Source organism: Cetorhinus maximus, chromosome 5, assembly GCF_964194155.1.
Source record: "Cetorhinus maximus chromosome 5, sCetMax3.hap1.1, whole genome shotgun sequence".
Lineage (NCBI taxonomy): Eukaryota > Metazoa > Chordata > Chondrichthyes > Lamniformes > Cetorhinidae > Cetorhinus > Cetorhinus maximus.
The window spans coordinates 162,342,392-162,357,769 of NC_135883.1; the positions used below are offsets into that span (position 1 = coordinate 162,342,392).

General features: G+C 39.7%; 1 protein-coding gene across 1 annotated transcript in view; it reads left to right on the forward strand.

Moving 5' to 3' along the window:
* The window catches only part of LOC144681046 (mechanosensitive cation channel TMEM63B-like), a 314,615-nt gene that overhangs the window by 115,786 nt on the left and 183,451 nt on the right, over positions 1–15,378 (forward strand). The window contains exons 2-3 of the mRNA XM_078542732.1: positions 2,870–3,073; positions 8,036–8,115. Coding sequence (XP_078398858.1) covers positions 2,912–3,073; positions 8,036–8,115 — 242 coding nt within the window. The 5' untranslated portion in view covers positions 2,870–2,911. The remainder of the gene's footprint in view (positions 1–2,869; positions 3,074–8,035; positions 8,116–15,378) is intronic.

Sequence of the window (15,378 nt, forward strand, 5' to 3'; positions counted from 1 at the left end):
CAGAATGGCCTCCTATACTGATCATTACATGATTCTATGTGTGGAACGATTTTTTTGCCAAGCCCTCCTTCAGTCTCAGGTATATGACTGAAGATTGAAGTTGAATATTGTTGCCCATTGTTTGCTCCCCTACCATAAACCAAAGGAGCATGCTGACTGATTCAATCAGCCAATCATTACCACGCATGGCCTATGTACCTGGCGTCACACCAGCACTGAAATTCATACCCCACCATTGAGCAACGTCGTGCAGGCAAAATGCCTTCAAACAACTGTTTGAAATAGGCAAAGTACAGACTGTACTCAACCAGCCTGCACTTGCAAAACCCAGAACAGAACCCATATTGGCGGATGTGATTTACAATTGGGTAGCACTTCCAGAACAATCCTGACTGTACCAATAGCCTCACTAGCAACCAATTTAAAATTGAGTCAAACTCGTAATGTGGCTCATTTGTCCTTGCTAGAAACTGCATGCATTAATACATCAGGACCTGTTCGCTGCAAACAAAAGAAACAACCCTTGTGCCTTTTTTTGGATTAACTGAGAACTTGGGGAGCCTATAGTTGCTTTCTCCATAGCAAAGCCTCAGCCAATCAGAGTCAGCTTGCCAACCAGTCAGCACCTTTTTCACTGTGATGTAACTTCTTGTGATTGTTTGTAATTTCTTGCGTTTGTCCCAATGAGTGAAAGACAAAAAGCGTCGGCAACATGTCTCTTTTCAGCAATATTCAAATTCTGTACTATCACTCAACTGTTATTTTTGTTTTACTTAAATGTGAAACTTGTTGCTGCAGCTGAACAATTCAAACCATGGAGGTATCTTCATGCATATGTCACGGTCAATGTTTATCCTGACTCGCTATTTTATTTTCATAGATGTCACAGGTGAAAGTCTAGCTTTGCAAAAGTAGATTGTACTAAATGGGATCAATACATTCAGTACTGCAGACAAAGCAGTGCTGTATTTATCAGAGCATTCGTACCAAAATGTCTCAAGTGGCATTTCACTGAAGTTGGTCTGAAGGAGCTGTATGAGAATTTTAAAACAGTGTGACAGTTTAGCTTTGGATGAAAGAATGTATAAACTCAAACACATTCACGGTCTCCCCACAGAACTTTCTAGACTTGCAGTTTTCACTTGCATAGCTTTATTCAGCTTACTCATTTCGCTGAATATGTCTGCAAGCTAAGCCACTTTAGCCAGCCACACATCAATCAGCTCATCAACAGGTTCGGATTTCTTATCTGTGTGTACGCATGTAAGATAGTTAACTCATCTCCAGGCACAAGCATGGAATTGTGCTCTTCACCTACTTCCTCATAAAAGTACAACAAAACTCTCGGAGTTTGTTACTCTGGATTTAATAAAATTTTAATAAGTGCTACCACTGTGTTGAGAACATTGAAGACCTGGTTCAATATCTTTCGCAGCAAGTACCAATCGGTGTTAAAAGACATTGTGTCCAATAGTGTGAGGTGCAGTGGCTTTTATTTTTTGCACAACACTACAGTATTTTCCGATCAGTACTGCAGCCTCCACTGTGCAGCCCTCAGTTCAGCAGAAATCATCTGGGCAAATTGAAGTTATGATATTATCCAACAATTTGAAAATATCATCTGATGTTTACTTTATTGTTGTCTTGAGCTCTTGGCAAAACATAATTCTTTTTTTATTATTCCACACGTACCGAACATAGGAAAGCAAATGGGACATTTTATACATGGCTATGGACTGGTCAAGTTTTTTTTTTAATTAAAGCCATTGCCACGCAGCCAATCAATGCACTGTCAAACTGTCTTCTGACACTAAATCTTTTGGCATTATCATTTGACATTTTCCAGCTCCGTGGCCTTCGGTTATTCAAACATTTCCCTTTCAAATTCAGTGGCACATAGCATTAACTCTTCAGCAATCAGATGTGGTTTTTTTATGCCTTAGCATTTTTTTCCCCACTGTCTTCATATTTTCCTAAATTTTGCTGGGTTAATGGAAGCTTTATGCATTTTACTCACACCACCACCTCCTCAGTGGTGTTCAGCCCTTTCAGTTGAATTTGAGTAAAGAAGTTCTGTATCATTACTCTGAACTTTGTTGTTTTGAAGCTGAGAGTTGTATTAAAAATGTATCAGTAGCTGACATCATTGTGCCCGTTTTACAACGGTTTTCCCTGTGTTCTTTGTAATTTGTCTTGCTGCCACTGGAATAGCTCTTTTCCCTAATGTAAATAAGAATCTATTCATTAATTAAAACTGCATGCCAATTTACTACCCAAAATGTGCTCCACTGAATCAACCAATCGCTTAACAGGAAATGAACAAGGAACAACAAGATTCTATGACACTCCAGAAGCTGATGCGGTAGCAATAGTGTGTTAATGAGCATGCTTTTCCACTTCATGGGACTACATTTTTGAAGATTGTGGGTCATAACTTAAGTAATGTGCTAAACACATCATTCATTCCCGTACTCACTGACTTCTTGGGTACTTAATTTTGTTTTGCCCCCCTCCTGAGGCATCTTGTACCTCCTCAACATACCCAGACAGCTTGGGATGGAAGACAGGCAGGTAGTCGACTTCAGGGCTTTTAGTATGCATGGAACTTGCCTATCATTTCACATTCTTGGGTGAGAAATTTAAATTTCTTTCTTTCCACTGATATTCTTCCACCTCCAAAGTTTTGTGTATCTATTGTCAGTTTGCCTGCACTTCAAACATCCAAAAGAAGGACTTCCTTAGGCATTATGAGCAATGAAGGCCTACATTGAGAGATGGGTTTATGCCCATAAAGAGAAATGGCCCTGTCTGATTTCTGCTTCTGACTTACTCATATATATGACTGTTTGAAGTCCCCTGCGATACTCAGTGTTTTCTCTTATTTTACAGATAAAATAATGAAGAAATAAAGATGACTTCCAACTTTCAGACAACCATCAACAACGCTGTGACCACTAGCTCTAATTCAACTAAGGATTACTGCTACAGTGCTCGGATAAGAAGTACTGTGTTGCAGGGCTTGCCCTTTGGTGGGGTTCCTACAGTCCTTGCGTTAGATTTTATGTGCTTTTTGGTATGTATGGACTGACATGTTAAACATATATGTAAACTTTTCCTTTTTTTACCCAAATATTGTATTGGTTTTTTTTACTCAAACAGCAAAACTCAATCAAAAGGCACTACTTTTAATCTTGTCAGTACAGATGTTCATATACAGTATCTTGGTGCAGATTTTCATCACAAAATAATGGTGAGAGTAATGGTACAAATGGTACAGCTACATCAGGCAAGGAGGAGTGTTGCATTTGTGTAGTTTATTCCCAGAAAGTTGAACCTTGTGCTTTCCAGTCCAAGTACCTTTTTTGAATGGCATGATGAGTATTGGTTATGGCCAGACAATCCCTCTGGCACTGAAAATAGACTATTACAAGTCCTTAAGGTTTTAATTGGTTTTTAAAATTGTAAAATCTTAAACTTAATTTTATTTTCAGCTTTTTGCTTCTGTATCTCTTAACCCAATTGTTCATTCCCCCTTTACTACTTCTGCATCTGATTTGACAGAGTTCGCCCACTCTGATTTTCACTACCTCCTCAGTCCTTATGCTATCTTTCAGTCTGATAGGTTTTTTTTTAAGTGCATCTTCACACCTTTTTGCCTTTTTGGGGAATAGTGAAGAGGTGGTGGAATAATTCCCAGGCTGATTATCAGCCCATTGAACCGTATCATAAACACTCCTGCAGCCAACAAATCCTGCTGTGGGACTTGATCCCAAAGCTTCTGGTTGGAGGTAGGGATGCTACCACTGCGCCACAAGAGATCCTTATGGGTTAAGAGAATGCAGTTTCTTGCCCTGTACATTCAGGTCCCAATTGACCTATTTGGTTCTGCTGTGACATTATCAGACCTCTCACTTTCAGCAACTTGTCATGCACAATATTCAAAAACCTAAGCATGCATGGTCAAGCCTGTCTAACGGATTCACCCCTGCAGCAAAATCTGGCATCTTTTTTTTATTTTTCATTCGCTCTTTTGCCCTCTCTCTTCCTTGTTTTTTTCTTTTGTGCTCTCTCCCTCTTTTTCATTTACTCTTGGCCTCCCATGTCTCCCACTTTCTTCTCCCCCTATCTTTGTTTGGTCTCCCCCTGTCTCTGACTCTGCCTCCAACTCCCGTCCATCTGTCCGTCTTACCCCCCAGTTCTCTCTCTCTCTCTCTCTCTCTCTTCCTCCCCCCCCCCGCCTCCTCCAACTGCCTACAAGAGTAAAAAGAAATTTAAACTTCTCAAAAGAACAATCTACCTTTTTGAGAAGAGGAAAATCATCTGACCTAAAACCTTGTATTTGACACCATCATTCTGATTTTAATTTCATACTTATGTAGCTATTAAGGATGATAGCTAAATCCAAACACTGCAAACATACCTGACAAATGAAATGAGCTTAAACTGTAATTTCATTCATTTGTTGATGCCTAAAACACTCAGGCTTCATAAATCTCAAATTTAAAGTTTGAAGACCCTCTCTGCCCTACTGTCTTTGGAACTGAAACACAAAAGTGTGTTTTGGAGCAAATGACTTTTTGAACAAGATATTTAAAAATCAGGTATTTGTACTACGAGATATACAAGCCTGGGATATACAACCTGTGTGTGTTGTACACTGAGGTATATAATAGATGGAGACAAACAATTTATGGCCAGCAATTGTTTTTCTTTTTTTTCACTGATTCTCTTCTATTTCCCCACCCCCTCCTGAAGTCCTTACAGGTACATTTACAATTAGAGGTTCTGGTCACTTTTCAGTACCATACCCAATTGGACCTTTTTATGGTTAAGGTTTACTCTTGACTCTCTACAAGAGAAATACCAAGTCTGATTCTTGGCTAGCCAGATGTAAGATGCACATTAAATTCCAGTACTATGTTCAAGTATCCAGGCCAAAGTTATTGACATCCTTATGATTGCCATTTGCTTGATTTTTGGAGTGCATATTCTCTGGTTAAATTTCACTTGCCCAAGTCCAGCGCTGGTTAGCAATCATAAGGCTGAGCACCTCTAATTGCATGCAATAGTACTGCTAGCTTTCTAAGCGTTATAGCAAATTAAATTACTCCTGACCTTCCCACTCTTCTCTCTGCTCGGAACACAGTCCCATTAGTACTCATCAGGAGCTGAGTGGGAATAATCCCAGGCCTCAGTGATATAGACAACAAGATCAGTAAGGCTGGCTACCTGATGATTGGAATATTGTTGTACTGTTTCTCATTTGGGAAACCAAACCTCAGGAAACAACGACCTTGAGGGGGTTTAATATAGATTCACCAAAAAGATGTCGAGGCTTAAAGGGTCAAGTTATGAAGACTGGTTGCAAAAAGGTGGTTTGCACTTTTTTTTTAGTTCAAATGAAGGATTTTGCTAGGGTAGATTCAAAGAAAGGTAGGGCAGTCTAGAATGGGAGTGGGGTCCCTGGTTATATTTAACATAAAGGCTAGGCCATTTAGTCGTGAAATTTTTCTTTTCTCACTTTTTCGCACACAAGGGTAGTGGGTTCCTCCCCACTTCTCCACTGCTGCCCCCACTATCCTCATTTCTGTCTGCTTATGACATTGGTAACCATTCTGGACTTGGACATGTTAAACATCAATGACATGCAGCAGGCTCATTCTTTAGTAACTGCTTTATCTCATGAAGGCGCGTTTGGTAAAGAGGTATGCCAGTTGTGAGACTAATTTTCCTATGCCTCCCAAGAGGCTGATTCTCTTTCCAAAGTGTCCTGAGCATTCTGCAATAAATTGTCACATACCATTCCACCTACAGCTTCAGGAGAATTCAATGATGCCTTAAGTAACAAAGTCATTGAAAGATTGTTTGCAGCTCATTCATGCCCTTCCAGCTGAACCCCAGCATCACTCAAATGACAATATGATACCTTCTGCCTGATCATAGAGTCAAGGCTAGAGTCACATGGTTACTTGGAGCTTTACAAGGTTCCTGCCAAATGGAAAGGCACAACAAAATTAATTTTGAGATTAGACGGTGTCTTTATTACTACATGTCCAGGAAATACAAATGCAGCAAAGACAGCCTGGAGAGAGAGACCTGGAAAGGATCCAATCTTAAAAAAAAATTGGGATTCTTTTGGTACAACAGAATGTTGTCTCGTCCTCTAGTAAATTGACATGACAAATTAACATTAACCTTGCAACATAGTGCAGTTGAAACCCTAGAGTCACAACAAAGTGTTGGTGAGGCTGTAGAATCATGGAGACATTCTGGCACAGAAGGAGATCATTCAATCCATAGGGTATGTGCAGGCTTTCCATAGAAGAATCCACAATCGCATTCCCCTGCTCGATCCCTGCACATTTATTTCCCTCAAGTGACCATTTAGTTTCCTTTTTGAAATAAGTGATCATCTCTGCTTGCACCATCTTCACAGGCTGTGTTCCAGGCCATTACCAATCATTGTGTTCAAAAGAAAAAGTTCTTCCTGCATTTCCCCCTGTATCTCCTGCCCAAATTCTTTAAAGCAGTGAGATCAAAATCCTTCAAATTTTCTTTTGTCTAAAGATCCAGCCCTACTAGAAAAAGATGTTTTGTGAAGATCAGAAACTGCTAAAGGACCTGGCACTTTGCCTCCTTTTTAAATATCTCCTTCCTAGCCCTCCCCTTTCCCTAGGCTGCATCGTTGGTTTTCTTCCTAACTGCAGCCAGTTGGTACATCTACTCAAGTGGCAACAGGAGAACTGCCTCCCAACTACCAATTTGATCAATATCAGTCACCACACTTATGGAAGATGGCCCAGCCTGAGAGAACCATATTGCTACCATCTGGAGAAATTTTTCGAGCTATCTCATTTCTGGCCCATTGTCAGAAGCTGCTCTTCCATGTAAGCTGCACACCTAGAGCACAGTCAACCCTACCTGAACAAGGACTTGGTGTCAAAGCCTTGTAGTTTGAGTGAAAGTTTGGCTGTACTATGGCAGATGAGCAGAGCAGTACTAATTTTACCATTACTTCTCTCTATTCAGTTGCCAGGATTTTTCGCAGCCCAAGCAACTTGGTAAAGCTCACTAACTACTACAGTGTACGATATATAATCGGGGTACAAGGTTTCTTGGTTTGGTGCATACCATGGTGTCTCAGGAAGGGTGCAAATATAAAATTTTAAACCAATAATCCATTAGTATTGGTGCCTTCTGCTGTCTAGACACTATGCTTGGGAATATCCTCCTTAAACCTCCCCTCCCCTCTTCCTTCAAGACGTTCCTTAAAACCTACCTCTTAACTAATCAATTGGCCACCTGTCCCACTACCACTTCGACTTTAGTGTCCAATTTTTGTCCAATTACATTCCTTTGAAGCATTTTGGGACATTTTACTGCATTAGAAGTGCTGTATAAATTCAAGTTGTATGTGCCATAATGGTATTGATCTTGGTTCTGATTTAGGATTAATCCACTAATGAAGCAACTATGCTCAGGAGGACCCTTTCGGAATCTGCATGTTCTCAAAATAAAAAAAAGCACATTAGAACTGGGCGTTGAGAGCCACAGTTGAATTATCCCAATGTTTGCTATACCATGTACAATATATAATATGAATATACTGTACATCATATTGTACTCAAAGAACAATTGTAGTAAATAATGCCAGCAATTCCTGGCACAATTAAATTGCAGTGACGTATGAGAGATTTTGAGGTCTAAATGTGTGACGCCTACTACAGGAGAGTTGGTCAGTAGTTACTGTCCAGTGCCTCCATGTCTTTTGTAAATGTTCAGTGACTAAAACTGTACTTGAAGATTGGCAAGGCCATATTTTAAGTCTGGAGAAGCTTGTGTAAAAGAACATTGTACATAATGTTAAGCCCTGATACATGTTTAAGGAGGTAACTCTATTGCGGCAGGATTTGATGGGCCAAATTTCCAGTAACAGCATGAATTGTCGTTTTTTATGACTGTCATTGAATGTGAAATGTAATCTAGGTTTTGGGCATTAGACTTTTTTTTTAATTTTCCTTTTTGTTTATTTTAGGCATTGCTGTTTGTATTCTCCATTTTACGAAAGGTAGCCTGGGATTATGGGCGTCTTGCACTGGTCTCAGATGCTGACAGGTAATGCCTTTAAGTAATGTTCCTGTACATTGACCACTATTTTTCAATTACTTAGTGTGCAGTGAAGGACGGCGGTACTTTTTTATCTTTCATTGGCTTTTTTATGTCAACAGTACAAGCACTTATTGTACCTAGAACACAAGAATAGGAGAAGGCCATTTATCCTCTAAATCCCATTCTGTCAATCAATTAGATTACAGCCGACTTGTATCTCAACTCCATTTTACCAGTGTGTTCTCCATATCCCTTATATCCTTATCTAGCAAAAATCTAGCAGTCCTAGTCTTCAAGATTGCAGCTGACCCACCATCTGTGGCCTCCTAGAGAAGTTAACCAGATTATCATAATACTTTTTGTGTGAAAAAATGCTTCCTTATTCATTCTTGAATAGCCTAGCTATTAGGTTCTAAGGTTAAATAGGTTTTAAGTTTATGCAACAAGAACAGAAAATGCTGGAAAAAACTCCGGTCTGACAGCATCTGTGGAGGGAAAAACAGAGTCGACGTTTTGAGATGTAGTCATATGGACTCGAAATGTCAACTCTGTTTCTCCCTCCACAGATGCTGTCGGACCTGCTGAGTTTTTCCAGCGTTTTCTGTTTTTGTTTCAGATTTCCAACATGCGCAGTATTTTGCTTTTATTTAAGTTTATGCACCCTTGCTGTGGATTTCCCGCCTGGATAAAGTTGGCCTGCATCTAACCTGCCAAATCTCATTATCATTTTAAAGAACTTGATTAGATCACCCCTTCATCCTTCTAAACTTGAGAGTACAAATCAACTTTATGTAGCCTGTCCTTTAACCTCGGTAACTTTCTGGTGAATCTGTGGCCTACAAGGTTAATATATCCTTCCTCTGACCTGCAGTGTCCAAAACTGAACACACTACTCTTGCAAAGCCCTGCTCAGAATCCAGCAACTAAAGCATCACTTCCTTGCTTTTGTATCCCACCCCTCTTGTGGTAAAAGGCAACATTCCATTCACATTTTTTTTAGAATGATGCAGTGTGAAAGGAGGCTGCAGGCCCTTGGAAAGAGAAATCTAATTAATCCCACTCCCCTGCTCTTTCCATATAACCCTGCAAATTTTTCCTTTCATGTACTTATCCTATTTCCTCTTAAGTTACTGTGGAATCTGCATCCGCCACCTGCTTTCAGGCAGTGCTTTCCAGATCGTTGTATTTTTAAAAAAACAAAATTCTCATTCCCTTCTTGGTTATTTTGTCACTTAACTTAAATTTGTATTCTCTGGGTTTCAGTAGAAACAGCTTCTCTCGATTTTATCAAAACCTGTCATCATTTTGAACGTATATTAAATCGCTCTTAAATTTTGCTCACTTTGTACCTCCACACAAGCTTCAGCTGATTGTGTACTTAACACCCAAATCCTGTTGCTCCTCCACAGCTCCTAGCCTCTCCTCATTACAAAAATATTCCAATTTGTCTTATCAGATCCAAAGTCGATAATCTAACGCTTGCCTACATTGAACTCCCATCTGCCAGAGTTTTTAATCTATCAGTGTCCCGATTGCAATTTCCTCCTCCCATCACAAATTTACTGCGCCTCCTAAATTAATGTAATCTGAAAATCTGTGCTATTCTCTCTTCCTTTAACAAAGCCATTCATATATATGACGGAAAGTTGAGACCCCTAATGAAAACACATTCTGCCAAACAGAAAACTCCCTTTATAAATACTCACTCTCTATCGCCTTCTGCTAACCCTCATCACAATAATCAGTACTTTTTCATTTTAAAATCTTTGTTTGGGAGGATTTTCTTTATCCTCTCTGCTGTGGCTTGAGGAAGGAGTGGGGTGCGGTTGTAAGGGTTGAAATGGGGAAACGAACGAATGCTCTATGTGAAACTGCAAGAAAACTGGTCATCTCGTAACCTGTGTAGAGGGAATTGCAAATTGCAGAGTCAACCACATTGCTGTGGGTCTGGAGTCATGTGTAGGTCAGACCAGGTAAGGATGGCAGATGTCCTTCCCTAAAGGACATTAGTGAACCAGATGGGTTTTACAACAATCGATCATCATCAGACTTTTAATTCCAGGTATTTATTGAATTCAAATCCCACCGTCTGCCATGATGGGATTTGAACCCAGATCCCCAGAGCATTACCCTGGCTCTCTGGAATACTAGTCAGTGACAATACCTCTCCCCCTGTACTATTACAGCACCACACACACTTTTAAGTAAGTATTAAGTAAGTATTCAAAGTGAATCCTAATTTCTGTGCAACTTTTGTTTCTAAAATGGGCAGTGATTGCCACCCCACCCTCTCTTATCTCTGTAATTTAATTATTCTGGCTTGAATAAATTCCTAATTTATGCATTTTTAAGCTTTTGACATTTACTTTAATTAGTGCTTCTAATTTTTTTTTATTGTGGAGTTCACTTTCAGTGGAATGTACCATAAGTTCAAGGAAGGCCCTGCTCAAATTGCCCCATCGATTTATCATTCTGACAATAATGTGAGTGTGCCTTTCAGTGTGTGCCTCTCATACCTGTGAGTGTGTGCAAAACCTCCAAATAACTGCGGTCAGTTGTCATCTCGTTCCTGGTTTCCTCATCTTCTGTATAATGCACATCTCTCTTCATAGAGCAAGAGCTTCTGGACAGGGCAAGGTGATATTAGATATCACATTGATGTTGTCTATGTCTAATTTCAGTGCCATCTACCAACTGCCACCCGCCCCCCCCACCCCCCACACAATCACAGGCCCCATCATGCCAGGTAATATCATCAACTTTCCGTAAAATGGTTAAGTCTCAATTTCATGCCTTGTGGAGGTCGAAATCTTTTCAGCCAAGTTAAAAGCCACTTAGTTCTAACAAATGCTAATCTGGCACTATATGAAGCAACTCATCAATATCAGCTGTTATAAAGCAGTTAGTCCTTGCTATCATAAGTTATGATGTTATTTTAACCTCTATTAAACTCCTTCCTTGAAAGTGCTTGATCCAATTCTCTTTTGAATAACATCGATGTGGTGGTTCATTTAAAAGCTCACAGATCCATGTAGGGCTGCGCAGATTGACTAAGTGCAACAATGTTAAATGACTACTGGTGTGGAAAATCACTTAATAGCATTGGCACAAAGCCAGCTGGTCAAGGCATCTCCGAGCTGTGCACATTTTTGAGAACTACTGGATACATCTGGCTTAGGAACAGGCATAGGCCATTCAGCCCTTCAGGCAGCATGTCACCATTTCTTTTAGGTTTTCTGTTTGCGTTCTCCAATGTGATTCTCAAAATTGTCTTGCAGATCAAATGGATTTATTCACTTAGAGTGTAATTTATAAATATTTAGTAAATTCTAAAGCGAAGATAAGTTAAACCAGTTTGGCACTGGCTATTTCTCAAATCTTGAGCTTTGCTAATTGTGATAGAAGTGAAACAATTAACTTTTTTGGCATATGTTTTGAAACAAATTCTTGACTAGGCCTGAACAAAAATGATTAAAATAAAAACATAATTTTAAGGTTCAAGCTATAACAAAACTAAAATATTAAAATTTGGGAATAAATCTCTCATGCAGACTATATAACTAAAATCAGACTCAGTAGTCTTATGGCTAGACTAAAACACACCACTGTCATTCGGCTCAGGCTCATTTTGGTTAATAACCCTGGAGTCGATGCCTTCAATAGGAAAGAAAACTGGTTTTCTGAAACACCCAAAACACTAACCTATCTTCTTTTTCTGTCCAATACTAATAGACCTGTGCCTTTATAATATTTTCTGTGAATTCACTTAATTTCAAGATTTTGTGGTCACATTGACTTCCGAATTCTTTTGATGGTTTGATGCATAGCTGCAATTAAAATTATAAGATTGTGTTTGGAGTTGGCTGAATTCAATGGAAATAATTTTTTAAAAATCAGCAGAGACCTTTTAGAAAAATTGAAGTTCATGGGATTAATTGACTGAGGGATAGAAAGTAGAGATAGTCAGTGCTTTTCATACTGAGGGAAGTATATAGTGCTGTTCCCCAGGGGAGAGTATTAGGACCACTGCTCTTTTAAGTATACATTAATGACCTAACCTGGGTATACAGGCCATAATTTGAGTTTGAAACTGACACAAACCTTGGAAATGTAAACATTGAGGATGGCATGACATCAGGAGGTTATAGACAGACACTTGAAATGGGCAGACATATGGCAGATGAAATTCATTTCTGAAGCGTGAAGTAATTCGTTTTGATGGGAAAAATTAGTTGAGGCAATATAAGCTAAATGATACCATTTTAATGAAGGTGCAGGAACAAAGACACCTAGAGGTTCTTGAAGGTAGGAGGATAATTGCTAAAGAGATACTGTATCCTTGCCATTATAAACAGAGGCATAGATTAAAAAGCATTGAAGTTATGCTAAACCTTTACAAACAGTAGTTAGGCTCCAATTCAAGGCATCGTCATCAGCTGTCCTTCAGTTTGAGGATGACATTTACTCAGGGTCATAAGTTTCTTTCCTCGGTCTTCATCTGACTGAACAGACCAATTCTTAACCCACAGGTCTTTGGGCACGTGGGGCAGGATTTCTCACGTGGGAACCAGAGTGCAAGATTTGCTTCCTGTCTTTCCTTCTCTGTTGCCGCTCTGTTTCACCATGAAGACATTGCAACTCCAAGTGTGATGCAGCTTGATGAATAAGTTGCTGCCATTTTGAACAATTGATAGCATCTGTAGCTCCCCCCAGTCATTGCTAATGCTGCCGCACTTCAAGGAGAGCTTCAATTCTTGTCACCAACAATTTAGGAAGGGTATCAATGCTAAGGTCTTGGAGAGGGTACAGAGAAAATTTACTAGAATGGAAGCAGGCATGTGGCACTTCAGTTTTGTGGGGAGATTGAAGAAGCTGGGATTGTTCTCCTTTGAGTAAATTGGGTTATGAGAGATTTAATAGAGTAAATGAGGAGAAATTGTTTCCATTGATAGAAGGATTATAACCAGAAGACACCAATTTAAGTAATTGGCAAAAGAGCCATAGAGGAGATGAGAAAAAAATTTAGAGTTTTAATGACCCTGGAATGCATTGCCTGAAAATGTGGTGGATACAGATGCAATCATTTTAAAAGAGAATTAGATAAATACTTGAAGTGGAAATATTTGTTGGGATATGGGAAAAGAGCAGGGGAGTAGAACTTATTTGATAGCTCTTTCAAAGAACTCTAACAAGCATGATGGATGAAATGGCCTCCATCTGTGCTGTTTGATTATGTGATTCTATGTAAAAGGCCATTGAGCAGCTATTGCCATTTTGCACCAAGATAAAATCTGCTTTCATGTTAATAACACATCTAGGAGCAGGCGTAAGCCACTTGGCCCTTCAAGCCTGCTCCGCCATTCAATAAGATGGCTGATCTGATTGTGACCTCCCGCCTACCCTGATAACCTTTCACCAGTTTGTTAATCAAGAATCTATCTAGCTCTACCTTAAAAGTATTCAAAGATGCTGCTTCCACGGCCTTTTGAGGGAGACAGTTCCAAAGATTCACGACTCTCAGAAATAATTTCTCCTCATCTGTCTTAAATGAGCGACCCATTATTTTTAAAACAGTGACCCCTAGTTTCAGATTCTTACACAAAAGGAAACACCCTTTCCACATCCACCCTGTCAAGACCCCTCAGGACCTTATATGTTTCAATCAAGTCACTTCTTACTCTTCTGAACTTCCATGGATACAAGCCTAACCTGTCAAACCTTTCCTCATAAGACAACCTGCCCATTCCTGGTATTAGTCTAATAAACATTCCCTGAACTGCTAATGCATTTTACATCTTTCCTTAAATAAGGAGACCAATACTGTACACCGCACTCCAGATGTGGTCTCACTAGTGCCCTTTACAACTGAAGCATAACCTCCCTACTTTTGTATTCAATTCCTCTCGCAATAAACTATAACATTCTATTAACCTTTCTAATTACTTGCTGTACCTGCATACTAACCTTTTCTCTGTGGAGAGAGAAACAGTTAACGTTTCGAGTCTGTATGACCCTTCAGAGCTAAAGAGAAGTAGAAATGTGATGAAATTTATATTGTTTAAGGAGGGTGGAACAGGTGAAGCTGAATAGAAGGCCAGCGATAGGTGGGGACTAAGGAGAGATTGACAAAGATGTCGTGGAGAAACAGACAAAGGGAGTGTTAATGGTAGTGGTAAGGGCTAAAGAAGATGCTGATAGTGGCATAAAGATAAGAAAGAATGTGTTAATAGCAGAACAAGGAGTAAGCACTCTGTGAAAGAACAACATGGAACAAGTAACAGATGGCCCTTTTGGAGGTTGGGTGGGGGGAGGGGACATGGTAACAGAACATTTGGAAAGCATTAACAGGATTGGACAAAATCAGTATGGGTTTATGAAAGGGAAATCATGCTTAACTAACCTACTTGAGTTTTTTGAGGATGTAACTAGTATAATAGATAAGGGAGTATCAGTGGATGTGGTGTATTTGGATTTGAAGAAGGCTTTTAATAAGGCCCCACATAAGAGGCTAGTGGACAAAATTAAAGCACATGGGATTGGGGGGGTAATATACTGGCATGGATTGAGAATTGGTTGACAGACCGGAAACAGAGATGGGAATATTTCTCCTTTCTCCTAACTATGCTTCAGTTCTGCCGAAGGGTCGTGAAGGCTCGAAACGTTAACTGATTTCTTCTCCACCGATGCTGCCAGACCTGCTGAGTTTTTCCAGGTAATTCTGTTTTTGTTTTGGATTTCCAGCATCCGCTGTAGCTTTTAGCTATTTGTTTTTATCTTTCTCCAGGTGGCAAGCGGCGACTAGTGGTGTGCTGCAGGGATCAGTGCTTGGGCCTCAGCTATTCACAATATATATAAATGAGTTGGATGAGGGAACCAAATGCAATATTTCCAAGTTTGCTGATGACACAAAACTGGGCGGGGTTGTGAGGAGGACGCAAGGAGGCTTCAGGGCGATTTAGACAAGTTGTGTGTATGGGCAAACACATGGCAGATGCAGTATAACGTGGCTAAATGTGGAGTTAAAAGCTTTGGTGTGAAAAATAGAAAGGCAGAGTATTATTTAAATGGTGATATATTGGGAAATATGGATGTACAAAGGGATCTGGGTGTCCTTGTACACCAGTCAATGAAAGTAAACAGGCAGGTGCAGCAAGCAGTTAGGAAGGCAAAATAAGATCTGTTTAATATTCATGCTTTGGCTGCACAACCTTCAAATTGCTGAACACACCCCTACACACATTCCATATAAATCATGAGTATGAGGGACAA